Genomic DNA, 25,467 nt, shown 5'->3' with positions numbered 1-25,467 from the left:
GCCGTACCTTATTCTAAGGGTTCCATAAAGAGAGCTGGCAACAATTTGTTTTATTGGATTGGAATCTTACCTACGATGCTATAGCACACGTCACTGTTTCTACCCACTTTCCAAGAGCTTTCTCTCTTTCATTTCTCACAACAGCCTTGATGGGCGAGCATTTTTGTCTCCGTCTTTGCAGATACGGAACTTGAATTCTTGGAGTGGGTAACTCTCACTCAAATCCAGGTCTTCTGGACCAAACTGCAGGCTCTTTGCACTATGTGGCTGTCACTGCCCCGTGGCACAACCAGAAAAACACTGGTTTATATAAATAGCCCCTGCAGACAGGGCCATATGACTCAGTCTCCCTGTGGCCCCTGGCCATGCCCTCTAGAACCTTCCACCCAGCCTCCTCTTATGCCTTCAGGTTAGTCCTGGAGTCCTGACACTTACTGGCCTGCAAGCGGATGGCCGCTGGGGTGGACCCTAGGAGGACAAGACCCTGGCAGCAGCCTTCACAGAGCCGGGTGGACTCCCAGCGCTGTGGGAGCCCAAGGGGCTGTCCACGCCCTCAAATCCCAGCCCTTCTCCAGCAGCCTCTGCTGGCACCTCGGCCGGGCAGGAGCCACAGTGCAGACCAGGGCCAGTTTCATTTCCCAATTCTATCTGGGCAGCAGTTTACTGAAAAAATATTCTTCTAATGCGTCTGTCGATAAATCGTCTGATTTAGGACGCATCTGCATGCAAGTGGCATTAAATCTAGTAGTTGTGACATCGAGGAAAACTTTCAAGGGCAAAATGGCTGAGGAGAACCATGTCCCACGTGGACGGCAGGCAACAGTACTCTAAATTCTCAGCCCTCCGCACTGAGTTCTGGGTTCACACCCAGTAAGCCAAGTGGATCAGTGCGTGTCCCAGAAGGGCAGGTAGACCTGAGCACTGGACTGTGACCCTGGCAATGATAGGGCATGAGTTCAGTACGGTAACTCATAAGTGAGCAATGCTGACCTTTAAACACTTCCCCCACTTCTTCAGGAGGGCTCAAAGCCCCTTAGCCTTATTCCTCTTAACCTCCAACGTCCATGATACCACGTGCATCCATAATGCTGCCCTACTGGCCGAGCTCCAGTGGCCGGGCCATCCACGCTCTCAGCAAGCAGAGCTTCTGAATGTATTAAGCCCCAAAGAGTAGCATCAAATGAAGGATTCAGCCACTAGATGGAGAAATTGCCCCGATCAAGCACAAAGCACCATGTTGGTTCTCCGCTGGGAACACAAGCAGGAAAAATACTTAGAAATGCCATATTGTCCAAACATAGAAGCTGTAAGTTTTTGTCAATTCATTGGATCTGCTTTTCTTTGAATTGCTTGAATCGGACACACATCTCACGCTCGTCTTTACTGTTCTATGCTGTCGCTATCCGCGATTCAGTGCTGGCTACCTAATCTCTTGAAAATCACTTGTCATCTTTTGCATGTTTGTGGTAATTAGCATTGAGTAAATACATGTGGATTCCGCTCGCTGCTCACTGGAGAAAGTATCAGGGTTCACAACAGATTTAAAAATGCCCGTTTGGGACAAGGTCCTCACACCAGCCATCACCAAATCCCGCCCCCAAAAGAGAAGTCTAGATAATAACTAAACCAGCCAAATTCAGATATTGCCTTTATTTTGCAGAAAATGTTTCCTGCTGATTGTCTTTGGCTACTTAGAAGAAAAATATAAACAATCATAGGTTTAACAATACGAGAGGTTAACTACCTATGCTGGGAACAAACCTTCTAGCAGGCAGAGCAGGCAAAGCTGCGTTTCAACTACAATCTGCGGTCCTCAGCTGCGGTGACAGGATTCTGTCCGACGCAGCGCAGCTCGCGCCGTGGCCCCGGCCACAAAGGGCCTGGAAACTACCGCCAAGCAAAGGCAGGGAATTAAGTGTGCTTTTTACCTTGCCCAAGTAGGACCGCTGGAGTTTATAGACTCCGATGGGCCAAGTCGCCCATGTGCCCTAGAGAGGCAGACAGTTTCTGGACCCCAGAATATCATTTTTACTGTGAATCGCGGTAAGTCCGGCCAGCGGCGAGGCCTCCGGACCGAATGCACCTGCGCACCCCAGCGGCCGCGGACCGCGGCCACCGCGCGCCCGAGAACAGCAGGACGCGGCCCCTCCTCTTGCTTTAAAGGGAGGGTGGTGGGGACTATTTCCTCCCCTGGACCCACGAGCTGCCGCGTTGTACCCCGAACGGCAACCAGGTCCGCAGCGGAGGCCGCACACGAAGTCCGGCGTCTGTCCCAGCGCAGGCCTCGCTTCACATGGAAGGTGGCGACACCGGCGTCCACGAGGCTAGGAGACGGGCCTGCGCCGCCGCGTCGTACTGGCTGTCGGGAATGTCTGTGGCCGTGGGGGCCCCTTCGTACAGCGGGGATCCGGACGAGGAGGAGGCCTGCCCCGGGTGGGTGAGAGGCGCGGCGTGCGCGGGCGAGCCCCGGAAGAACTGCGCGCCGAGCCCGTTGGCCATCGCCGCCGTCGGGGCCCCGGGCGTGATGGCGCCGTTGCTCACGGACCACAGGCTGGGGTACTGGCTGGAGAGAAACGGAGACGCTCAGGCCGCCGGAGACGCGGAGAGACGCGGAGAGAGGCTCCAGACGGCGCACGGGGACCCCGACCCCGAGACCCCCTCCCCCGATTGGCGCCCTGGACGGGGCCGTCCCCGCAGGCCGTTCGCTCTGTTGGGTGCACAGAGCCACTGTCCCCTCCCGGCCAGAAACCGAAGTAGCGGACGGACCGCCCGCAGAGCTTGCCGAGCGCCCGCGCTCAGGCCGTCGTCTGGGGCTCGGGACCAGACACCCTGAGAGGTCCCAGGGGACATGCCCAGGCTGTGTTCATTGGCCCCGCTGCGCTGCTGGGCTCTTGCCGTGGACACAGCACCCTCCCGGACAGCAGGGTACCAAAAGTGCCCGACGCCCGCACCGTCCCCCGCACCACCCGGTGCAGCAGCAGGTCCGCGGGACACCGCGCAGGGCCAGCAGCCCGGAGCCAGACCCCGGCGCAGATCCCAGCGCGGCCCTTCACGGGCTGTGTCGGGCCCCCTGGGCTGCGGCTACTTTCCAGCCTGTTTTCCGACCCACGGAGGAAGCCGCTGGACACACAGATTTAAACCGCATCCGACTACGCTAACGTTGCTTTGAGAAAATGTCTTTCTACAGAAGAACGTCCGAGTTGAGCTGTGCTGTTTACCAAGCCCCGGCCGTATTTCAGGTGTATCTGACCTCGAAAACAAACCTGAGCTGAACAAAGTAGTTCACTGTCCCCTACACGGAGAGAAGAAACAGCGCTGAGATGCCCCATCAGAATGGGAGGGCTGTGGGACTGCAGGGACCCCCAGGGCCAGCGGTTTGCAACCTGCAGGTTAGTCCGTTTAATGGTCTGCAGGTTCTGGGCCACCACTGGCCCTTGAACAGCTGGCTGCTTTGTGCACTGTTCACTTAATATTTTAAGAGCAGACAATTAGGGGCACCTGGGTGGCTCAGCAGGTTAAAGCCTCTGCCTTCAGCTCAAGTCACGATCCCAGGGTCCTGGGATCGAGCCCGCATCCGGCTCCCTGCTCAGCCAGGAGCCTGCTTCCTCCTCTCTCTCTGCCTGCCTCCCTGCCTGCTTGTGATGTCTCCCTCTCTATCTCTGTCAAATAAATAAATAAACAAATCTTTTAACAACAACAAAAAAAGTAGACACTTAGATTCTCATTATAAAGGAATTTTTTCCTAGCCAAAAGAATTAAGATTTGGGGCATATTTTGGTATTCTATATATAATAAATCACACTGCTTTTGTAGTCAAGATAACCTGTCTACAGACTCACTCTGCTGTGAGCCAACAACTGTTAAATCGTTTAATGTCTCTGAGCCTGTTTCTTCAGAAAACAAAAGTTGACTTTCAACTTTGACTTATTTTTTAATAACCCTATGAAAAACAGCAATACATTTACCAATCAGCTTGATTTGTAAGGAGATCTCCCTGTACATTATTTTCAAGCTAATAATAAAATATTCATGGTTCTTTACTAGTTATCGGCATATATGTTCAGGACTTTGATCCTGTAGCCACAGAAAAGCCAACACTTTTTTCCCCTTAATTTAATAGCTCTTGTCAAAACTGGTTCTAGAAACATTTCTTCAAATTTCACCTGCTGACCCCAACAACTCTGTAAAGACAAGCTGAGGACGGGCGATACAGCAAATTTTTTTCTTGTAGAAATGAGGCTCAGAGAGTTTAGGAGACTTGTCCCCTTTAGGAACTAGGAAGTATCAGAGCCGGGATGGGGGTCCTGGTTTCCCTCTGTCACAGCCCAGCTGCACGCCTGCCACCCCAAGGGCCACCAGTTCTCCCGGAAGACAGACTGGAACACTAACACGCCGTCATGTAACCTGGGATCCCAGGTTAGTGACAGAACTGCCAATGACAGCCCGGCTGCCCACAGTGAGCAGCAGAATAGAAATCCATGGGTGGGAACGGCATGATGTCACCCTCACGACCCCGGGACAGCGCACCTCATGTGCAGACATGCATTACCTGGAGCTGGTGGGCGGGCCCGTGCCGTGGCTCATGGGGAGCATGCCGGTGTGGGTGGGGGTCCCAAGGCTGGGCCAGCTCTCGTGGGATTGGAGCATGGACAAACATGCCGATGGATTGTCAGAATAGGCTGCGGGCATAAGAAAGCATCATTAGTGGGGCGGGCGGGCTTCCAAGAGTGTAAGGATGCAGCGAAACACTAGCAACAAGTGGAGCTACCCCGCACCCGAGACAGAAGGGGTGCGGCATGGGACAGAAGGCTGTCCAGCCCACCTGGGGCTCCGTCGGGGGGGCGGGGGGAAGCTGCTGCCTTCAGCTCCAGTCAGGATCCTGCTGGGATTGGTTCTGCATCAGGCTCCCTGCTCAGCCGGGAGCCTGCTTCTCCCTCTCCCTCTGCCTGCTGCTCCCCCTGCTTGTGCTCTCGCTCTCTCTCAAATGAATAAGTAATTTTTTTTTTTTAGAATAAAAAAAAAGAAGACTATCCATTGGCCCATTTAATTGGTCATCAAAGGCAAATAATTATGGTCAAATGTATATATTAGAAAATAAATTCCAGTAAACCCAAGCTTTTTCTTTATCTTCAGATCAACAGATGCCCTGTAGAAAAGGAATCCTACGATCATTTGATCGGGAATTAATTATCTTTAAAAATAAACATAAATATAACTTTAACCTGCCTTTTTCCAAATTTTTATTTCTTAAGAGATGAAAAGATCTTGGGACACCTGGGTGGCTCAGTGGGTTAAAGCCTCTACCTTCAGCTCAGGTCATGATCCCAGGGTCCTGGGATCGAGTCCCACATCGGGCTCTCTGCTCAGCAGGGAGCCTGCTCCCCCCACCCTCTGCCTGCCTCTCTGCCCACTTGTGATCTCTGTCTGTCATATAAATAAATAAAATCATTTAAAAAGAGAGAGAGAGAGAGAGATGAAAAGATCTTAAAAAGCATTACTCTGGGCAAGACGAAAATATGATCTTCTAGCCTCTGAGTCTGGCCGCTGGTTGAACAAGACCCCATGACTGTTTCTTTACCAAATCAGCTCCTTTCATTTCAAATCAGCTTTAATTGTTTAATTGTTTTATGGTGTTCATTAGCCATGTTCCTCCTTTTAGGGCCAGACAAAATTAAGTCTGGGCATAGGTGGCGTTAGAGGAAGCTAGACAAATGGATCCTAATGGTCCGGCCCTGCGTCCGTCGTCTGTAAGCACACATCGGGCTCCTGGAGCCGCTCATTCGGTGCGCCTGGGCCAGGTTCGAGGTGACGCTGCTGCAGGTCCAGGCACCACACATGGAGAAACAAACTTAGCGGATCAGTGGGAGAATCACGGGCGGTCGTGCAGGGGTCTGGCCAGTAATCCTTACGCCTGCAGGACCCAACATCGTCACCTGGGAGAGGTTCCTGAAACATCCAAACATGGGAACCTAGAGACAGACCCACAGTTCTGGGTGGAAAAGCTCCAGCAGTCGTTGAGTGCATTCGGAACCACAAGCCCCTGGCTGGACCTCACGGGGGCTGAGCCAGCAGCAGCAGCATGGACCTGAAATAAAGGTCCCTCTCGAGCCGCTGAAGACCTGGCCTGGGCGTGCGCTCCAGAAGAGGCCCTCCCCCGCCCCCGGATCTCTGGAGTCCGTCCTACAGATGCCTTCCTGCACGGTGGCTTCCATCCACCCCCACACCCAGGCCGACTCCGACGCAAGACTTACTTGGAGAATTATTCCGGTGTGCGTAAGGGCTGGGGTAGGGGGTTGGCCGGTGGTTCCTTAGGGCAGGGTACCTTTCACAGCCGTGCGTGGAGGGAAGAGAGAGGGGCCCTCCGAACTGAGGGTGGGGGGTGGCGGGTGGGCACAGGCTGCTGGTTCCAGGGATGAGCCACCCCCCTGCTGTGAGAAAAGAATGCTGAGTAACCGGCCTTTGCCTGGCCTGCATCAATTTAAAGGACGGACAGGAGAGCTGAGACTCGGAATCTGGGACTGGAACTCTTCCTGAAGGGTCCCCGACCAAGTGAGGTCTCCTAGTCCAAGTCTTAAGGCATCTGGGTTTCAGCTCCACAGCAGAGGCCACAGGTTGACAGGATTTCCAAACCCACAGAGCACCTGAGAAAAGCTGGGGACCCCAGCCCTGGCCAACGCCTACTGCTTTTTCAACCACTCCTTCTCAAACCTGCCAGAATCTTCCCAGGCCCGTCAGCTTCTAGGCCCTAACTGCTGAGCATGAAAAAACCCAGAAACACGAAATTCAGAGCCAGATGAGCTCAAGACACACGGGGTGAGTCCGGCCCGTGGCACCCCCAGCCTCTATTCGGCTGCTCCGACCACCTCCCCAGGACGGGGGCTGTGTCCTGGCTGGACGTGTGCTGTTTTCTGCCCACTGTCCTTCTGCTTTAGGCTCACCTTCTCCCCGCCGTGCACATCCGCCAAAAAACCATCCCGACGCCGCCCTGCCCACCTCTCACACTCCAATCTCTTCTCTAGTCACTGCTTTTAAGTTTATTGTTGCTGTTGCTTTAAATTCAGAAAAGTAACCCCCAAGAGGACAACTACTCTGGCTGTAATTTCCAACAACCTTCAGACAACACTGAAATGAGGGAAAGGTCCGGATCTGCCCACAAAGCCTGCCCCCTTCACGTGCCCAAATGATGGCACCCCGAGCCCCTTCAGGGGAGCTGTTGGTTAAATTAGTGCAACAGACGATTAACGGACAGAGAACACAAAATGAGTGTCGGCGGAAGGTGCCACGCTGGTCCCCACAGCCTCCACAGGCGGCGGTGAGCCCTGACTCTCCCGATCATGTCCGTTGTCCAGGCTCCGAGCCCCTTCTCTGCACGGAGAGGGCGGCCACATGGGACTGTGTCTCCTACAGATGCTGCCCCACGGACCTGCGCCACTTTGTTCCGGCTCGTGGAACTCGGAAAGGAAGCTGGACCTACAGCACTTTCCCCATCCTGCACGCCACTGTTCCCACCAGCAAAACCCGCCGGAGCTGCTGGGCCATTCCTGGAACCGAAAGGGGCTTCAGGAGAAACCCGACCTGCTCATAAGCATCATCCCAAAGGCGGGCCTCCAGTCCGCCGCCAGTAACCCAGACAGAAACCATCTCCAAGTGCGGACGGCGAGGCCTTCTCCGCTTGCCCGACAGAGCAGAGTCCAACCCCCACCAAGACCTCCACACTCCGACCCAGCCATAGTGGGGTCTGCCTGGAAGCCGAACAACAGAGCCTGGGGGGATTGTCCCTGCGTTCCCCGTCCGTCCCACGTGCCAGAAGCGCATTCACAACCCTCAGGGAGAGCAGAGGCGAGTGGAGACCGGCCCTAACACAGCTCCGACATCACGGGCCACGGAGGGCCACCTGGCCCCCTCCAGAAACGTGCTCTCGCTTGCATCCCCAGGGCTGGCTCTCAGCAGCCTAGTCCTGGAAGCAAGGGACGTGCGGACAGAGTGCAACAAACCGTACATTGGGAGTACGCGGACTGCTGGCTGTCTCCAGGTTCCTCCATCGTATCTTTGTGATCACTTCTGTCAAAAAAGTGTAGAGTCGTCAAAAAGGAGAACATTCAGAAAATCCAATTTGCAGCAATATTTCTTCTTACTGTGTATTTCTTTGCCCAAAGGATATAGAATTCTCTCACCTTTCCTTTGCATCAAGGAAAGCTTTTGCAAATGGATTGTATTTAATTTTAAGAGCCGTGATCTGAAAAACAAGAAACCACATCTACTGGTACACTGTCCATCAGGCAGACGATTTAATTTGGTCCCTAGAAACAGGGAAACATCAGTAATCCCCCCGCCCCCGCCCCCTTTAAATATTCAAACATAATCAGACTTCCTTCCAGATCTATTTTTCTATTTGGGTCTGAAGTGGCTCAGTAATTGTCATATTTCACAAAGAATAGTACATTTGTGCAAGTTCCTCAATGCTGCTTTTCTGAGTGGAATTCACAGTGAGTTCAACCTACTGCTGACCACATTCTCTGTGCATAAATCAAACAAACATAGCTCAAAGCTCACCAGAATCGGCTTAGCAAGTAGCTCAACTCTGACAACTTAACCAGCGAGTCACAAAATGTCTGTCCTTTGGGGTCAGACTTAGAGATGTACAGGCATGAACTGGGATTTTGTGTGCAGCTGCCCCTTCCGTTTGTAGGACCCTCCACACTGCCCAGGTTTGCAGGGTTGCCCCATACCCCTACCCTTCCAGGAAGATCTCCAAAGATTTCCTCTCTCCTTCAACTTGTTCTTAGAAATTCTCACAGTATTAACCTAAATATTTGGTTCTTTTTACTCGGAGGATTTAATAGATGGTTCTCGTTTTATAGACAGGTTTACAGAGGATTAAAGGAGAAACAGGTGGACAAGCACTTCTAGAACTTCTTCCCTCCGCCCCAGTCTGATGGAGATAACAGATTACTTGAAAAGGCGAAACTTTTCTGTCTAAAGTCCGCCAACACATGGGCTGTCCGCATTCTTCACGACCTCCCAGGGCCCACGCCACCCCGCCCGCACACCTCCTCGTTCTGGTAAGCGGTCACGGCGATGAACTGGGTCTCAGGGAAGCAGTGGCTGGTGATCATCCGCTGTGCGCCCCCTACCCTCACTATGTGGATCCGGGGCTCGTACTTGTGTAAGGAGTTCAACATGATCTGCGGGAAGCCCACGGACAAGACCATCAGATCACAGGACATCCATCTGCCCTGCTGCTGAGGACAGAAGCATGTCCAAGGAGCAGCAGACGCTGTCACTCACAAGGAAGTGTCTTTGCTGCGGAGGCTGGTGGTTTTCCCTCCAGGTGCCGCTTCCCAGGACTGATTTAGGAAAAGGAATGTGGGGTGCTCCACAAGGGGAAAGGCAATGAATGCCCGTCTGAGATCCTTTGACCTGCTGCATTAACGTTCTGAAGCTCCCAGCAACGCTAGAGACGCTTTAAAAGCCAGAGCTGGTTTGTGCTTTGCTTGAACATGGGGTCTCCCAGTAAAAACGCCCCAGTAAAGCCACCCTTAGAAGAGGACAAATCTACAAGTCTGTTCAGACCACGCAGCAAACACCGTGGTGCAGGTTGAGCCTGAAAGTGCCCCTTGAACACCAAGGCTGCTCTTTTGTCTGCCCCTAGGGAAGCTGAAGGCTTCAATGCGCAAGTTCCAAAGCCTGAGACCCCCTGAGTCTCCAAAGGTGAAGCTCAGCACCGACCCCCTCTCCAGCTCTGCGCCCTGGTGCTGCCCTCATCAGGTTACTATAAACAACACTGATGGCTTAACAGAGGAAGGCTGTGATATTTGTCCCGGACAGATGTCACCTCCCGCTCAAGCAGGTCCCCTCCACCACGAGGAAGTCCCTCTCCCCCCCTGCCGCCGCCATCCGCGCCACCACCACCCCCTCCGTTACACCCACCTGACCCCCTCCGTTGAGTTTGTTGGTGAGCTTGACTTTGCTGAAGGAGACGGGCGCCTTCATCCAGTGGGCCCCGAAGTTGGGCGAGTCCGGGTGGATATAGACGCAGCTGGGCGCCTGGGGCTCGGGCTTGCCCCCGGGGACCCACTCTCCGTTCACGTACTTCCAGCGGTGGTTGTCAGCAGCCACGAAGTCCAGCAAGAAGGAGTACATGGCGTTGGGGTCCAGGCCAGACACATTCACCTTCAGCACCGGGAACATCCTCCTGCAAAGGAAGGGGGGCAGCTCTTGACCCCGGATCTGAGGCTTTAGACCTTTTGATGTGAGGCAGGAAGCTTGGGACAGAGGCATCTGTCATTTGGGGGCAAAGAAAAGCTCCCCAGCCCCCCTTCCCGGAGTCCCCCTGAGTCCCCAGCGTCCTCCACACTATCCCACGGCCCCAGGAGGCAGGGTCTGAAAGGACCCAGCCCAGGGTGCCCAGGGTGCCCGCGAGCGGGCAGGGCGCGGGTCTGGGAGACTTCTCCCCAACTTCGGCGGAGAAAGCCCCAGAGAGTGACAATTAGGGGACGACGCTGGGCTCTGTCGCAGAGAGAGAGAGGAGCAAGAAGACCCCCACTAGGAGAAAACCGTCGGGCAGCGGGGAGCTTTGCCCCAGGCCTCCCCCCCCCCCCCCCGGCGCACGCCCCTCTCCCGGCGCGCCCACCTGCCGTTCTTGGTCACGATCATCTCGTTGGTGAGCTCCTTGAAGCGCAGCCACAGCTCGCTCTCCTCCAGCCCCACGCGCAGCTCGCGCTCCGTGGGGTCGCCCTTCTCGCTGCCCGCCTGCAGCTCGCTCTCCACGGCGCTCAGCAGGTGGTCCACGCGGTACTGCAGGCTCTTCCCCGCGCTCTCGGCGCCCGGGGAGCTCATCCTCCCGCCCGCCCCTCCCCACCGCCCCCCAAGCCCCGACTCGCTACACGAGAGCCACCGTCACGCGGGTCAGCGGCCGCGTTCCCGAGACGGCGCCGGGGCTCCCGGCACTGGCCGCGGCGGAGGGCGCGCGCCGAGATCTGGGGGGGAGGGGGCGGGGAGCGGGGCGAGGGGGAAAGTGACTCCACTTGAACTCCCGCGCGGCACGGCCAGGGTAGGTCTCCGGGGCCAGAAACTGCGTCCCCTCCCATAAATAGAGCAGCGGCGGCCGGCGGCCGCGGAGGGGGCCGGCGGATTGGGCCGCGCGCCCTTTGAAGTGCGGGGACAGCTGCCCATTGGCCGCGCGCGGCCATTTCAGACCCGGCCGGCGGGCTGGGGCGCCCGGGGGCCGACAATGGGCTCCCGCGCCTGTTTCATGCAAATCCCGGGCCGGGCCCCGCGCGCCCCGGCCCAGCCCCGACACCTCCGCCCTCCCCCAAATGTTTGCACCTCCATCAAAGCGGCGGGGCGGGCCGCGGGCGCGGGGGGTGGTGGAGGAGCCGGGCGCCCGAGCTCGCCCCGGCCCGCACGTCCCCGAGGGGCAGCCTGGCCGCCGGCGACGCGCCCCAGCTCTCGCACGGCTGCCAGCCTGGACCCCACCGCGGGCTCACCTGCGCCCGGCCGGAGGCCCTCCGCGCCCCGCCGGCGCACTGCGAGCCCAGCCTAGCGGAGGGCGCGCCCTGTCGGCTTCGTCCGGGTCCCGCGGGTCTCCCTCCTTTGAAGGCTCAGCGCTCCACCGCGGAGTCCGGTCCCGACACGTCCCTCGCCCCGCGGCGCTGCAGGTGGCTGCGCTAACACCGTGCAGCCCACCCCGGCGCCCCCCATCCCCGGTTCTCGCGCCTTCGCGGGTGTGGAAGGGGGAGCCCCGCGCCCGGAGTCTCTGCCCGAGGCTGAGCTCCGGGCCCGCACTGGGAAATACTCAAAATTCAACCAAAAGAGCCCGTTTAGGAAGTTTTCCCGCTTCCCGTGTGAAAACAGGACGTTGATGGCGAGGTTTGCGTGGCTTCTGTGGGCTGATCTCTGTTTCTGTGGAAGGTGGGAGTGAGAAGGGGCTGGCCAGGGTGCTCTCGGGAGAGCAGGGTTTGGGGTGCGCCTCCCTGCCAGGCCCCGCCGGCCGCCGCGGCCCCCGGTGTGGGGAGCGGGTGGTTTATTACCTTTCGGTGAGAACCTCCGCGGGGAGAGCGAAGGAAAGGTGACAATGAGCAGGAAATAGTTCAATAAGGTCTCTTTAAACAATAACATTTCTCCCGAAACTGGAGCCCAGGATGAGAAGCGGAAGCAGAAGCTCCGAGCGCTGGCCGTGAGCCTCGGAAGCCCTCGGTCACCACTCTAGCCTGAACGTGTGGTTCCAGACTGTTTCCAGGTCTTCGCGCGCACCCCACCCCCGCACCCTACGGGAACAGCCAGTGCAGGGGGGAAGCGCCCCCATCAAGAACAGCCCTGCGCCCTAGCTAGGGGGTCTCCCGGAAGGACTTGGAATATGCGCCCGGGCTACCCCTTTCCTGCCCGCGCCAGGCGCGCCAAGCCGCGGGAGGGATCCCGGCCGGGGGCGGACGACCCCGGCCTCTGCTTCCGGGAGCCCGCGCGGGGATTAAGGGCCTGCTGCCCCCGCCCCCCACCAGCTGGAGTGAGGATGCTTCCAGGGCTGATTTTGCGCCCCTTTCCAAATGAGCACTGGAGAGTCTGGAAGCCCAGTGCGCCTCGATACTATCGACATTTCTCAGTTTCTTTTGTTGTCTCAGATGCTTGCGATACCCGAGGGGATGACCTGAGTGGGGGAGTTTTTCTTCTGGAAAGAGGCACCAAAAGGACCTCATTCGCCCCTGACACGCGGACCCTCCTGAGCCGCCCTCCATCCGGCTCTTCTGGCCACGGGCATTTGGGGGACTTGTGAGTGCGTCTTTCCTAAGGGAATAAAAGTGTCTCAAAGGTCATTTCTCTGGCCTGAGACCGCCTGAGCTCCCGCCCTTGGAGGAAAGGTGAAAGGCTGGGTGTGGGGGCGGGGTCGCCGGTGGAGACGGTGGGGCTCCCACGCCCAGGTGGGAAGGGAGGCGCCCCCTCCCTGCCTCAGGCTCCCACTCTCTCTCCCTGACCGCCCTGGGGTTGTCTCCCCAAAGTCCAAAAGAGCTCACCAATGCCAGACAGTTTTCAGATCCATCCAGAACGCTGGCTCTGACCTCAGCGGGCCCCCTAACAGCAGTGAGCACCACCAAATAAGAACAAAAGCCCAGGGAAAGAAAGTTAAATTTCAAACGTATGCAATGACATTTTTACCCTCCACAAACAAAGTCCGAAGTGTTCAAGGACACCACCCAGAGATGTAGCCCCACTTGCTGGCAGATCGAGGCTGGAGTTACTGACTCCGCGTCCCTCTGGGGCTCTCCTGGCCTCCCTACCTATTCTTCCCCCCACCTTTCTCTGCCTCGTTTTCTGAATCTTTGTTCCTTGCTTCTCAGGACAAGCGTCTCCACTCTCCAGGCTTTTCAGTGAAGGCTGTGGTGCATGACAGTTTACAGCCAAAAACTTCCTCAGGCCCAGCTGTAAAGGATCCCCAGTTAATAACAATGTGCCTCCTTGGGGGGGAGGAAGCACTTTTGGCTGTTTCTTTCCCAATGTCTGCCTCTGCTTGGGAAGCCCGGCTATTGGAGTAAAAGGTCCTATGGCTGGGCCTCAGGATGCAAAGGGTTACCCCCAAAATAACTTAATGAACACTTTACAAGAAATCTCTCTAACACACACACACACACACACACACACACACACACACCCCTCAGTTCCCAGAGAGGCAGTTTCCCCAGCTTCCACCCTTCCCAAGCAACAAAACCATTTGTCTTTTAGAAGGTATCGATGATGCCCCAACAGGCTCAGGGCTAGTGGGCACCGGGGACAGCGTTGTGGGACCCTTCTTCTCTGGGAGAAGAACTTCATTTACTTTCTGGCTATATACTTTGTGCTCAGTGTGGAATATAATATGTATTATGCATATGCACACAAGTAATGTGTGTGTGAACATAGAAACCTCAAGCATTAATCACAGCCCGCATTTTGGTGGGTTTTCTTCACCTTTGTTCATTCCATCCTTCTCTGGGGCTCAGTCTCCCTCACTGGTGAAGCAGAGTTTTGCCAAAAGCATTGGCAAGTCCTAAAATGTAAGAAGGGTGCTTCCCAGCAAACCCTTTCTGTCCCCAGTTGGTCTGTCTCCCCCATTGAAAGAAAGCCAGTTCGTTTTAGTATGGCTTTTAAAGCTGATTTTGTAATTCTGTGGACTCCTCGCCGTTAAAAATGTTTTTGAGGACGTTGGGTTGTTTGGGGGTACCTCTGGCTTGTAGAAAAGACACAGGTATGTTTTTCCTGAGTGCATGTGGCTGTGCCCGTGGCTGAGGCCACTGTCCTGTGGCCACAGGCCGCCAGCCCTCCGGGCCTGAGCTCCGGCTTGCTCTCCGGGCTGCGGGCACGGACGGCTGTCCACTGAAACGCACTCAGGAACCAAATCCGTCCTCACTAGACAGTCTGTGTGCTTTGTGGTGCAAGACAGCATACGGTTTCCTGACAGAGTTCACACATTAAAGACAAACACAGGCGCGGGGCGAGGGGCTCAGGCCTGGGACAGTCCTGGGGCCCCGTCAGACCCAGGGCTGTCGCTCCGTCCCTTTGGATTCAAGGCCGCAGAGGAGAGCTCGGGGGCAGCGGGGCTGCGACCGCTCCCAGGGCGGGGACCTCGAGCATCTTCCGTGTGGACACTTAATGTTGTCCATCCTGTCTCCGTGCCTTGATTCCCCTTGAGTGCAGGGGAAGCCCTTCTGCGGTCCGTCCGGCTGTGGCCCGGATCGCGGAGACCGTCCGAGTCGTCCAGTCATCCTCGGGGGCTCCTGGTGCCCAGCTGTGGCCCCGGGCCTGCTCCTGTGGCTGCGGCGCCTAGGTCTTTCTGCGCTCATGAAGTGGCTTGTGACGGGTCCACTGGCCTCTGTCCTTTTGATTCTAGTGCCTCTGATGGGGAGCGCACTCCTACGGCAGCCCCCGTCCCATCCGGGCCCCGGTCATGGCCGCACTGGCCTCTGGGTCACTCTTGCTCCCCGAGGCTCTGTTCCTGTTTCCCACAGGCCACAGCTCTCCGGACCTCCCTGAGAAGGCCCCGTGATCTGCGGGGCTTGTCATGTGGTTCCTGTAGTTCACTCTCCTGGGGCTGCTTTCCCTCCGATCCTTACAGACAGTCCCATCGGCCTCATCCTGCCACGCTTTGGGTCACGTGGTTTTCTCCCCTGCTCACTGCCCCCAAACAGGGCAGCTGGCGGCTGTTCTCCGTGGACCGGGGGTCGTGGACATCCCCTCACAGCCGCACTGCGTAGACAGCCGAGCCGCAGGCTCTGACTCAGTCGCTGTGAAACCAGCCCTTGGCCCGTGGAGGGGCTCGGCAGGTCCTCACCCAGGGACAGGCTCGGCAAAATTGAAATGTGGCCTGGAGCGTGTCTCTAAGGAGAAGCAGGAGCCGCGGATCCCGAATCCACCTGCCCACGGTCAGGAACGTTCTCCACACAGGGACTCAGTGTTCATCCTTCCCACTTATGAACACATCCGAGCCGCGGAACCAGACGCACTCGCGGATTCAGTCCGTTGTTTCGAAGACGTTAAAGGCGGGACTCCCTGTAGACATTGTGTATAAGACGAGGCCCAAGGATGAACAGAAATGAACTCTTCCAAAGGCAGCAGTGAGTGTGCGGGGATAGAGGCCTCCCTCCAGGCTTAAAATTACTCAAGAAATCCTGGTGGGAGACTCTGCATAACCATCTAAGTCATGATCACACACGCAGCACGGCGGCGTCGTGATCACACACGCAGCACGGGACCTTCTTCCTCCTCTCTTTATACCTTCTCTATACCTGCATCTCGGTTTTGGAAAGTCCCGTGTTAGTGCCAAATGAAGTACGAAGTGTCCGATCTATTCTCTCGCAGAAAGGACGCTGGGAGTGATGCGGGGTGAAGGGCCCAGCCCTGACCAGCTCTGGTTCCCACCGTCGCTCCTCAGCAGGAAGGGTGGACATGAGGTCCAGAATCCTGACGGGTGGTGATCGTTGCTCCAACAAGGGCTGGTGCAGCTCAGAGCTCACAGACTGGACGTCCGTGTGAGGGAGCAGCAGCAGCCTCGGGGGTGCGGACCCGGGGGCAGGCTGCACGTGGGACTGGAGGACAGACAGAGGCACGGAGACCTGAGGAAGGCAGAGAGCATCCGGAATGTTCTGTGTTGATTCTGGGGCCACAGTGAGGACAGCAGCTAAGAGAGAGTGGCCTTTTCATGACAGCAGGGATTCGAAGACACACTCCCTGACCTAGGAAGGCCAACCCGGCCGGACGTTTGTTGAGACAGATGTGCTATGGGTGTGATACGGGAAGAGAAATGGGGCAGCGGGCAGGGAGGTGTGGGGGTGAGGCCCCAAGCAGACTGCTTGAAGGGAGTGGGCTCTCGGCATCTTCAAGAATAGCTGGGAAGATCCTGAGAAGGTCTGCAGAGTGGACTGGCAGTGAGCAGGGCACTTCCGGGGGGTCCCAGAGAAATTCCCATAAAAACACAGATGAAGACAAAAGATGTACAAAGAAGACTGAGACAACAATCAAATTGTACGAATGGCTTGGGGGTAGCTAATCCCGGAGCAGGAGAGAGAAGACAAAGGCAGAGCCAGGCAGGCCCACTCCGGAGGACAGAGGATAGAGGGGCCGGAGGGGAGCTAGCCCGGCTCCCGGGTCTGGTTGGCAGGATGGGCAGGGAGGAGCCAAGGTGGGAGCTCCGTCCAGGTCGGGTCCAGACTGATAGTAAAAATGGGGCCACAGGAGGGCTTAGCAGGGCTGTGAGGAGAGGTTCTGTCAGTGGTCCATTTGGAAATGAGAATCGGCACATTGTACATGCAAGGGAACTCACCCAGCTGGCGGCTCCTGCCACCCCCCGCCCCTGCTCACCGGCGGGAGCTGTTAGCCTTTGCCGAGGTCTCTTGCACACAAGCCACGGTCCACAGCATCCTCTGGGCACCAGCCCTGCGGGGGGTCAGAGCCCGGCTTGTATGTCCGGGTAGCTAAGGCCCCCCGACAGAGGAAAAACAGCAGCAGACGGGTTCCTGACTGCTCTCGTTTTAAACTCACCGTGTTTCCCCTAGACCAGCTTCCGTACACCGCCAACGGGAATAAAGGCAACTTTCTCCCTTTCGCCCACCCCAGGCACACGGCCAGGCCTAGAGGGGGACCGGTGTGTGCGTGTGTGTTTGTGCAGGGGGAACAGGTTGGCTTAAATACTTTTAAAATCTGAAACAAACTTTAATCATATAAAGGATGACAATAGGCTCGGAGGTGAAGAGCAAAAGCCTCATCCGTTAAACAACTTGCCACCCAGGCAGAGAGGTTGGAAACCAGAGGGAAGTTCACAAGCCAATGCCTTCTCCTCGTCACCGTTCTGCAGAAGCCCGCAGCATCCGTGCTGCTCTCCTCCCCCTCCCAAAACTGTCCGTCGTAAAGTTAATGTAGATCTGGGAGGGGAAGGAGCCCCCGGGTCAGGCAGGGAGGGCTCCAGTCGTGCCAGAGGACCACAGTGACTCCAAAACGGAGCGGGAAGACTCATGTTCCTCATCTTTTACTAACTCAGTCAACGCTTGTCCACTTGCCGCCTACCTCCAGCCACCGTCCTGACCCCAGAGGAAGGCTTGGCAAGCGCCACTACGAGCTCCTCTTCACGGGGTGTGGGAGGGGTCGGTGAGACTGAAGGAAACGCATACAGACCTCTCCGCCACAGTGTGAGTGCAGGCGAGAGGCCGTCGTGGGTTTCTCGTGTTTGGGACAAAACAAAACTGTGTTAAAATTTAAAAACCCAGTTAAAACTCCAATATGTGGGAATTTTGTTATTTTTTTACAACGGGCAACAATGTGAGTCATCCGTTGGCCAGAGAATGGGATTAAAGATCAGGTAAATTATGGCCTCCAAGTGAGAAAATCGTTTGACACCTGTAGCCCGTAGCCCGAGCTTCTGTCACCATTTATAACGCAGATACGCGGGTTCCGAGGAAAGGCCTGGGGAGGCTAACAAGATGCCGTTCGGAATCAGTTTCATTTCCAGTTATGCGCCGAGGTGGCAAAGGGCCTCCGAAAATCGATGGGCTCCGTGCCCAACACAGGGTCACAGTTTGTTCCTTAAGTCTTTGGACAACGAGCACTTCGGTTACCGGACCTACAGGAGACTGAGGTCTACAGGACCGCGAGGAGCAGAGCGGTGTCCGCATAAAGAACGCTCACACAAACACCGCCTGTTACAAAAAATGCAACAAACATATTTAACCACTGATCACCTATTTGCCATAATCCTTGGCTTAAAATACTAGATCCAATCTAGCAAATTCTTTACGTGCATTTGGCTTCCTTATCAGTTTACCCGTACAGGAGCATCTTGCCCCTATAATCTGTTTTCAACACAACAGTCAAAATAAACTCGTCTTCCATGTCTGTCCCTAGCCCCAGACACTTCTGGACGGCAGGGCTCCGTGCTGGCACACTGGGCAATGACCCTCTACAGAGACAGCCTTCAAGCTCATGGCCAAGAAGGCTGTTGCTGAAATCTCGGAGCGGGAGGCTTCACAGACCAAATGAAGAGACTCAAATGACAGGGTTCAGCGAATCAACCAGAGACACACCACGAGAAGCCGAGGAAAGGAAATGGGGCAGATCAGCTCACGTGGGCAGAAGACTATCTGGGCCCAGGTATGTGGCTCTCTTGGCTCTAACATGTTACCAGTGACGGTGTGGAGATGAGCACCAGCCCTGAGGCTGAGCAAACCAGCTCAGCAGATGCCCAGAGAGTAAATCTGACGGTGAACCTTCATGGATTCACAACCCAGCATCAACAAGACACACTTGTGGGGGTTCCTGTTTCATCGGACCCGTCACCCCATCACTCACTCAGCTCCACCTACAGCTCACTCAGATCTGCCTCCATAAAAGAAGCATTGCAGTGTGTATCCCTGAAAGATAGGGGGGCTTTTGGTTAAAACTAACCCTAATACCATTCTCAAACCTAAAAAAGAATTCCTTAATATCATCAAAAACCTAGTCAGTGTTTGGGGCACCTGAATGGTGTAGTTAAGCATCCAACTTTTGGTTTCAGATCAGGTCATGATCTCGGGGTCCTGAGATCGAGCCCCGTGTTGGGCTCTGCTCAGCACGGAGTCTGCTTGAGATTCACTTTCTCCCCCTCTCCCTCTGCCCCTCCTGCTTATGCTCTCTCTCTCTAAAATAAATATAAATAAGTCTTTTTAAAAAAATCTAGTCAGTGTTCAGATTTCCCTGTTGGTCTCATGAGTTCATGAGAAAATTCTTCTATGTGTCTTTTGATGCCGTGGTGCAGGCATGTGCACAGCTGGGTTATAAGCCTAAAAAAGGAATTTCCGGGTAATGTCTTCCTTCAGTGTTTCTAGAATATCTGAATTGTTGTCCAAAGACGTTACACCAACTGTATATACCACGTACAGGAAGTGAGTTTCCACTCAGTTTGTAGCTTGCCCAATAGTGGATATTGTTAGATCTTATCATTTTCCCCATCTGTTAGGTAGAAAAAGAATGTTATGGTTTCAAATTGCATTTTCCTGATTACTAAGGATTTTGAGTATCTTGTTGAATCTTCTTTGTTAAATTCAAGTATGGTAGTATTCTTTAAATGCCGGTACCAATCATTTGCCGATTTTACTAAGAGCAAACATTCTCCCACTCTGTGACTAGGCTGCTCCTGTCCTTGACGATGTCTTTTAGTGAAAGAAAAAATCCCCACGTCCACATGGTCGAATTTATCACACTGTTCTTTCCATTTTACAGTCTTTGCACCTTTAAGAGAGCCCTTCCTACCCCCAAGATAGTCTCCCATATGCTTAAAGTTCCATAGTCCTCTCTTTTACATCTAGGACTTTGACCCACATAGAATTGGACTGTTGTGCATGAGATGAGACGGAGATCCATTCTCAATGGAGAAAACCAACCGTCCAAGCACCATTGGCTAAACCATCCACGGTCTCACCAAAGATCGGCAACAAATCTACCATGATAGTTTCCGTTCTGCACATGATTTTGGAGTCTGACTTTTTATGCTGAGCTCTCTATTCTAGTTCACAGATGCTTTTATCCACCTTGAACCAATAAACGTCCATTTAAGTTGCTGTAGAACTTGAAATCAGGGCCTGAGGTCTTACAGAACAGGCCCAACTTTACTATCTTCTGTTCTCAGTGTGACCCACCTGTTCCAACCAGTAGCTCTTCCACACAAACTTCAGAATTAGTTTGTCAAATTCCATGAAAAATTACTGAAATTGCATTAAATCTAAAAACCAGATTGAGGAGAACTCACACCATTTAAATATGTGGTATTTCTATTCTAAAGCATCATGGCTCCTTTCACATAGATCTTTTTAAATGTCTCTCAAAGACGTTTTATGCTTTTTTTCACAAAGGGCTCACACACACTTTTTCCAAATTAACTCCCAGGTAATTAACTTTTATTGCTACCCTAAATGTAATCTTTAAAAAAAATTATTTTAGAAAATAATAAAATTTTTATAGTTTTTATGTAGACCCTTCATCTCATTATAAAATTTCATATAAATCTCATAATCTCATTGTAAAGCAAACAGTAACCACCAGTGAGGTCAAGAAATAGCCCATTTCCAGCATCCACGCTCCTGCCCCATCAAGAGTCTCTCTCTCCCTTTCAAAGTTAAGCATTTTCCAGAAATGTATGATATCTTCTTGTTTTTCTGTGTTCTTCGGGATTTTTCTATTACAAAACATAGTTTTATATCTCTTGTAAACATTCTAGCTTCTCTTCCTTTTTCTTGCTTATAGTACTGGTCAAACTTCCAGACCAGTCTTGACTAGAAATGAGAAGAACAAGTATCCTTCTGTTGTTCCCAGCTTCGCAAAGAGAGGTTTCACTATCTCACCATTAAGTACATGTTTTTAACAAATATATTTTTAAGTACACTAACAAGTTGAGTAATTTCCTTCTTACCTATCAATTGTAATAATTTTTATTACAGAAGAAGTTATTGAAATGAACTCCACATTAGTGGGTTAATTGGTCAATATTTTGCTGAGGACCTTGACAGCTGCACGCCTGAATGAGATCAGCCTTCTAGGTTACTCTGGGTTCACAGAAAGAGCCGGGACATATGCCTTCCTCTCCCGTTTTCTGGAGAGCGCACAGGAATGGTGACATTATTCCTTACTTAAGTATTCAGAGAACTTACCAGTAAAATCATACAGGCCTAGAATTTTCTCATTCTCTCTGTTAGATGGTGTTGAAATTATATCCTTAATTGACTTAATAGCTAAGCCTATTTAAATATTCTACTTCTTCTCACTAAAATAATTTATAAGAATTTATTCAATGTTACTATTGAATGTCCTGTGCTTTTCTCACTGTCATTTCCCTGTGCTGACCTGTCCTTTCTCTCCCGCTTCTTTAAACAATGTCCTTTTCCGTCTGCTGTTCCTTGTGTTTGTTGCCTTTGTGGTTCCTTGGGACACCTGCACCTGAGGATTGGTTCCTTTCATCAATTCTGGAATTCTCAAATTCTCTCATTGATACTTTTCTCTCTCGATTGTTCCTACTACCAGCTGTCATGAAATGTATGCTGGATTTTCCTCCTAGAGCCTCTGTTTCCTTTAACCTGTTATGCACCCCACTGCTTATTCCCCTGTGCGCTAGTTTGGAAAATCCATCCTCATCTTTATAGTTCAATAATTCTATCCTTGGGCATGTCTAATGTATTCTTCAACCCCCTCAATATTAATTAATTTATTTATTAATTTTCAACTCTGAAAGCTCTATTTCATTCTTTCTCAAACATCTTTGATTCATTTTAAGAGTCTCCTAATGCTGACCCGTAATTTAAAAATTCTTTCTGAAATTTAACCACATACATCATGCTTATGTATTTTCTCCATCTGTTAACTTCCACGGTCTTGACTCCGGTGAGGCACGTTCTGCCGACTCTTCCTCCTGTCTGTTCTCAGTCACGGTTCTGTGTTTCCGTATGAACAATGTCACGTTTACCATGAGTCTATGATTTAGTTGACGATGCTGTTGTTGTCTGTCATAACTTCGAACTAAGGAAACAGAAATCTGCCATTTAATCGTTTCTCTGAGAGTTTCAGCATTTCTTCATCCTTCCCATCATGACAGGATGTGAGTCTCATTCCGGGTCCACATAGTTGGTCCAATATCGTCTTGTTGTCCTGGCCTCCTGCAGTGAAGGAAAAGGAAAAAGATATATAAACCCCAAAGGCCAAGTGCACCTACTGCCTCTTAGAACCCTGACCCTTGGCCGTTTTTCTTATTCACTAAGGAGTTAGGAAAAAATTTACCCCCACCCCCGCCCCCGCCCCTGCGGTCATACTGGGACTCTCCTCTCTTCAGGCTGCTGACCCATCTAAACCTCAGCCTTCATCCCTGCAACCTTCGCCCGCCTCCGCCCAGGGAAGGTGCTCCCGTTCCTGCCTCTAGGCATTGCCCAGAGCTGCTCAGACTCAGAAATCCCGCTTGGCATCCCGCTCTGGCCACAGCCTCCCAACCCTGCAACATCTCCTGGCTTCCTTCCCACTCTAACTTCGCCTGCTTGCCTGGGGCACTACGTCCTCTAACCCCTGGGCAGAGAAAAGACAGGAGCCAACCACAACATGGTGAGTCTGAATTGCTTGTTCCAGAGTCAGAGGTACTGGGGTCATCCTGGGAGGAGCAGGTTTCCTCTTCTTGTGTTCTGGAAGCTTAATCCTAAAGGAAGAGAACAAAAGACAGAGAGACTTGAAGACTGTATTTAAATTATTTTTGCCTACACGTGAATCTTAAAATGGTATTAATACTAGTGTATATTGTTTTCTGCAAATATAAGTTTTTTTTTTCACTTCATTGAACTTCATAACATCAAACACTTTTGGATCATTTTAAAGACCTTTGGAACATTTTAAAGACTGCCTTTAAAACTTAATTTAAGGGGCGCCTGGGTGGCTCAGTGGGTTAAGCCGCTGCCTTCGGCTCAGCTCATGATCTCAGGGTCCTGGGATCGAGTCCCGCATCAGGCTCTCTGCTCAGCAGGGAGCCTGCTTCCTCCTCTCTCTCTCTGCCTGCCTCTCTGCCTACTTGTGATCTCTGTCAAATAAATAAAGAAAATCTTAAAAAAAAAATAAAACTTAATTTAAACAACAACAACACCCTATGAATGCTTTCTCCAAGAACAATCAAATGTGCATAATCATATACAATATATTTTAAGTATTTTCATACCCCCCCAAGCTTATGAATCGTATGTTAAACACCAAAATCTACTATCCATTTGCCAATAGGTTTCCCCATCCAGTGGCTCTCGGAAGACTGTCTCACGTATAAATTTTTATTGCATATATGTTCACAGCTGTCAATATCTATACATCTTTTTCTGATCATATGAATCCAAGACTATTATATCTCAGATTGGAAATTTTGATCACTAGAGAAATCATGAAAATATTCTTCAAGATTCTAGAAATAAGGCATATAATTTTGGATTTGCATTTAATATTCAACAACTCTGCTTCAGAAAATGTTTTGAGAACCACAGATATGGGCTAAGTAAAATAGTGTCTGCTTCTAGCAAAACACTAGCTTGTAGCAAAAAATCTCCACTGAAACCCATTGCCAGAGAAATGAAAACAAATCAGTGTTAACAAGGTTAGGGGCACATGCATGAGTTCATGTGTGTGTGTGTGTGTGTGTGTGTGTGTGCGCGCGTGCGTGCAAAAGAAAAAATATCTATTGCAACTTGCATGAAAATCCAAACAAGTGACTCGAGCGTGTACACCTATACGTGTTGGCCTGAAGTTAACACCCATAAAGCAGCTACAATTCAGTACAATTTAAGAGCGACCCAGGAAACAGAGATCAGAGGACAGCTGTTGTGAGACGATCCTGTCCTGTCTTCGGTTATGGGTCTACTCCTGGGTGCCCAGGAGAACACTACCTGTGACATTTGCTGGAGGGCAGAGTCAACCAGAATCGAGAGGCGCTCCGGACTCCTGACCAGCCACAGTCAGCAATGAGTGTGCACCCAATTTCTCAGGCTCTCTAAAAACCCCCTGCCCCTGGGCTAAATTTCATCTTTATGGTGAGAGAGTATGATACTTCCACTTTAAAGGTCAAGGTGCATTAATTAAAACATTAACTCTGGGGGCGCCTGGGTGGTTCAGTGGGTTAAGCCTCTGCCTTCGGCTTAGGTCATGATCTCAGGGTCCTGGGATCGAGCCCCGCATTGGGCTCTCTGCTAGCAGGGAGCCTGCTTTCCTGCTGCCCCCACCTGCCTCTGTTTACTTGTGATTTCTGTCTGTCAAATAAATAAATAAAATCTTTTAAAAAAATTAAGTCTGGGGGCACCTGGGTGGCTCAGTGGGTTAAAGCCTCTGCTTTCGGCTCAGGTCATGGTCCCAGGGTCCTGGGATCGAGCCCCGCATCGGGCTCTCTGTTCAGCGGGGAGCCTGCTTCCTTCTCTCTCTCTCTCTCTCTGCCTGCCTCTCTGCCTGCTTGTGATCTCTCTGTCAAATAAATAAATAAAATCTTTAAAAAAAAAAAAATTAAGTCTGTTCCTTTCCCTCCAGCTGGAAAGGACTCCAAAAAGAACCGTGGATACTGACAAGATACCACAGGGTAAGAGACCGCCTCCAGGGCCTTGTCCAGGAAGCTCTCCATGCCTCGTCCGGGCAGCCCCCCGTGCCACATCAGAACGACACCACGGACAACACCTGCCCCTCAAACACCTAATCAGAGGCCCGGCTGCAACTGCCCTTCTCCCCCGTAGGAGTCGGGCTGGCTGGCACTGCTTCCGCTGGCAGACTTGGTGCCCGTCGCACACTAGACGCTCTCCACGACCGCTCCCTGCTGTATCGCAGGGTACGTGGAGCTTGGCTTGCACAAAGCCCTCAGCGTCAGAGAGCTGGGAGTATGCACCGGGTGTAGGTAAAACGCCTTATGGACATTCCTCTGAGTGCGTGCAACAACCCCACGCAGGTGTCTCTGTCACCCCTGAACTAAAGGAGGAGATGAAGGCCAGGCCTGACAAAGGCAAACAGGGCAGACAGGAGCTGAATCAGGGATGGCCGGTAACGCCTCTGATGCCATCCTGCCTCGCCGTGAGACGGGGAGCGGGCGCAATACAGACGCGCATGGAAATCTGACCCAGAAGGGGCTCCTTCATTCATTCAAGAAAAGTCAGCCGAGCTCCTGCTGTTTGCAAGTGACGGACCAGGAGCAGGGCCACTGCGGTGAGCAAGACAGCTGGTGTGCCCTCTCGTTTCCAACGGGGGGGGGGGGGGGGGGCAGCGGGGGAGGGGTAGACAGACAAGCGAAGAAGCCGTCTGTGGCCGGACAGGGTCTCGGCGCTTGGTCAGAGGGACAGCAAGGCACGCGCGTCAGACAGGGACGCGCTGGAAGGCTGCCCTGGGAACGTGGGCTTAGGCTGCCATCTAGCCTGGGCCTGCCACTTGCGATCTGGCACTCTTAGCTCTCCGTCCCACTTAACCTGTCACTGTCCCATTCTCAAAACCTGC

At 53.0% G+C, this 25,467-nt stretch overlaps 2 protein-coding genes across 6 annotated transcripts in view; both read right to left on the bottom strand.

Annotated features, from left to right (window-relative positions):
- Positions 1-1,653: 1,653 nt before the first annotated feature.
- TBXT (T-box transcription factor T) lies at positions 1,654-10,839 on the bottom strand. 4 transcript variants are annotated; one of them, XM_059176310.1, is made up of 8 exons: positions 10,634-10,839; positions 9,931-10,195; positions 9,051-9,185; positions 8,175-8,236; positions 8,000-8,061; positions 6,252-6,428; positions 4,550-4,679; positions 1,654-2,563 (listed from the first exon to the last, which is right to left on the bottom strand). In XM_059176310.1, the coding sequence occupies exons 1-8, from the start codon at positions 10,837-10,839 to the stop codon at positions 2,290-2,292; spliced, it is 1,311 nt and encodes a 436-aa protein (XP_059032293.1). In that variant the 3' UTR covers positions 1,654-2,289. The 4 variants fall into 4 exon arrangements, with proteins under 4 accessions (XP_059032293.1, XP_059032294.1, XP_059032295.1 ...); XM_059176311.1 differs by having other exon boundaries at positions 6,252-6,425; XM_059176312.1 differs by lacking the exon at positions 6,252-6,428.
- A 6,360-nt stretch (positions 10,840-17,199) lies between these two features.
- The window catches only part of LOC131833378 (uncharacterized), a 73,473-nt gene continuing 65,205 nt past the window's right edge, over positions 17,200-25,467 (bottom strand). For both annotated transcript variants that reach the window (XM_059176570.1, XM_059176569.1), the window contains 2 exons: positions 22,567-22,666; positions 17,200-22,139 (listed from right to left, as the gene is read on the bottom strand). In XM_059176570.1, coding sequence (XP_059032553.1) covers positions 22,089-22,139; positions 22,567-22,666 — 151 coding nt within the window. In that variant the 3' untranslated portion in view covers positions 17,200-22,088. The remainder of the gene's footprint in view (positions 22,140-22,566; positions 22,667-25,467) is intronic.

The sequence above is a fragment of the Mustela lutreola genome, chromosome 6 (genome assembly GCF_030435805.1).
Source record: "Mustela lutreola isolate mMusLut2 chromosome 6, mMusLut2.pri, whole genome shotgun sequence".
Lineage (NCBI taxonomy): Eukaryota > Metazoa > Chordata > Mammalia > Carnivora > Mustelidae > Mustela > Mustela lutreola.
This window is presented reverse-complemented; position numbering and strand designations above follow the sequence as displayed.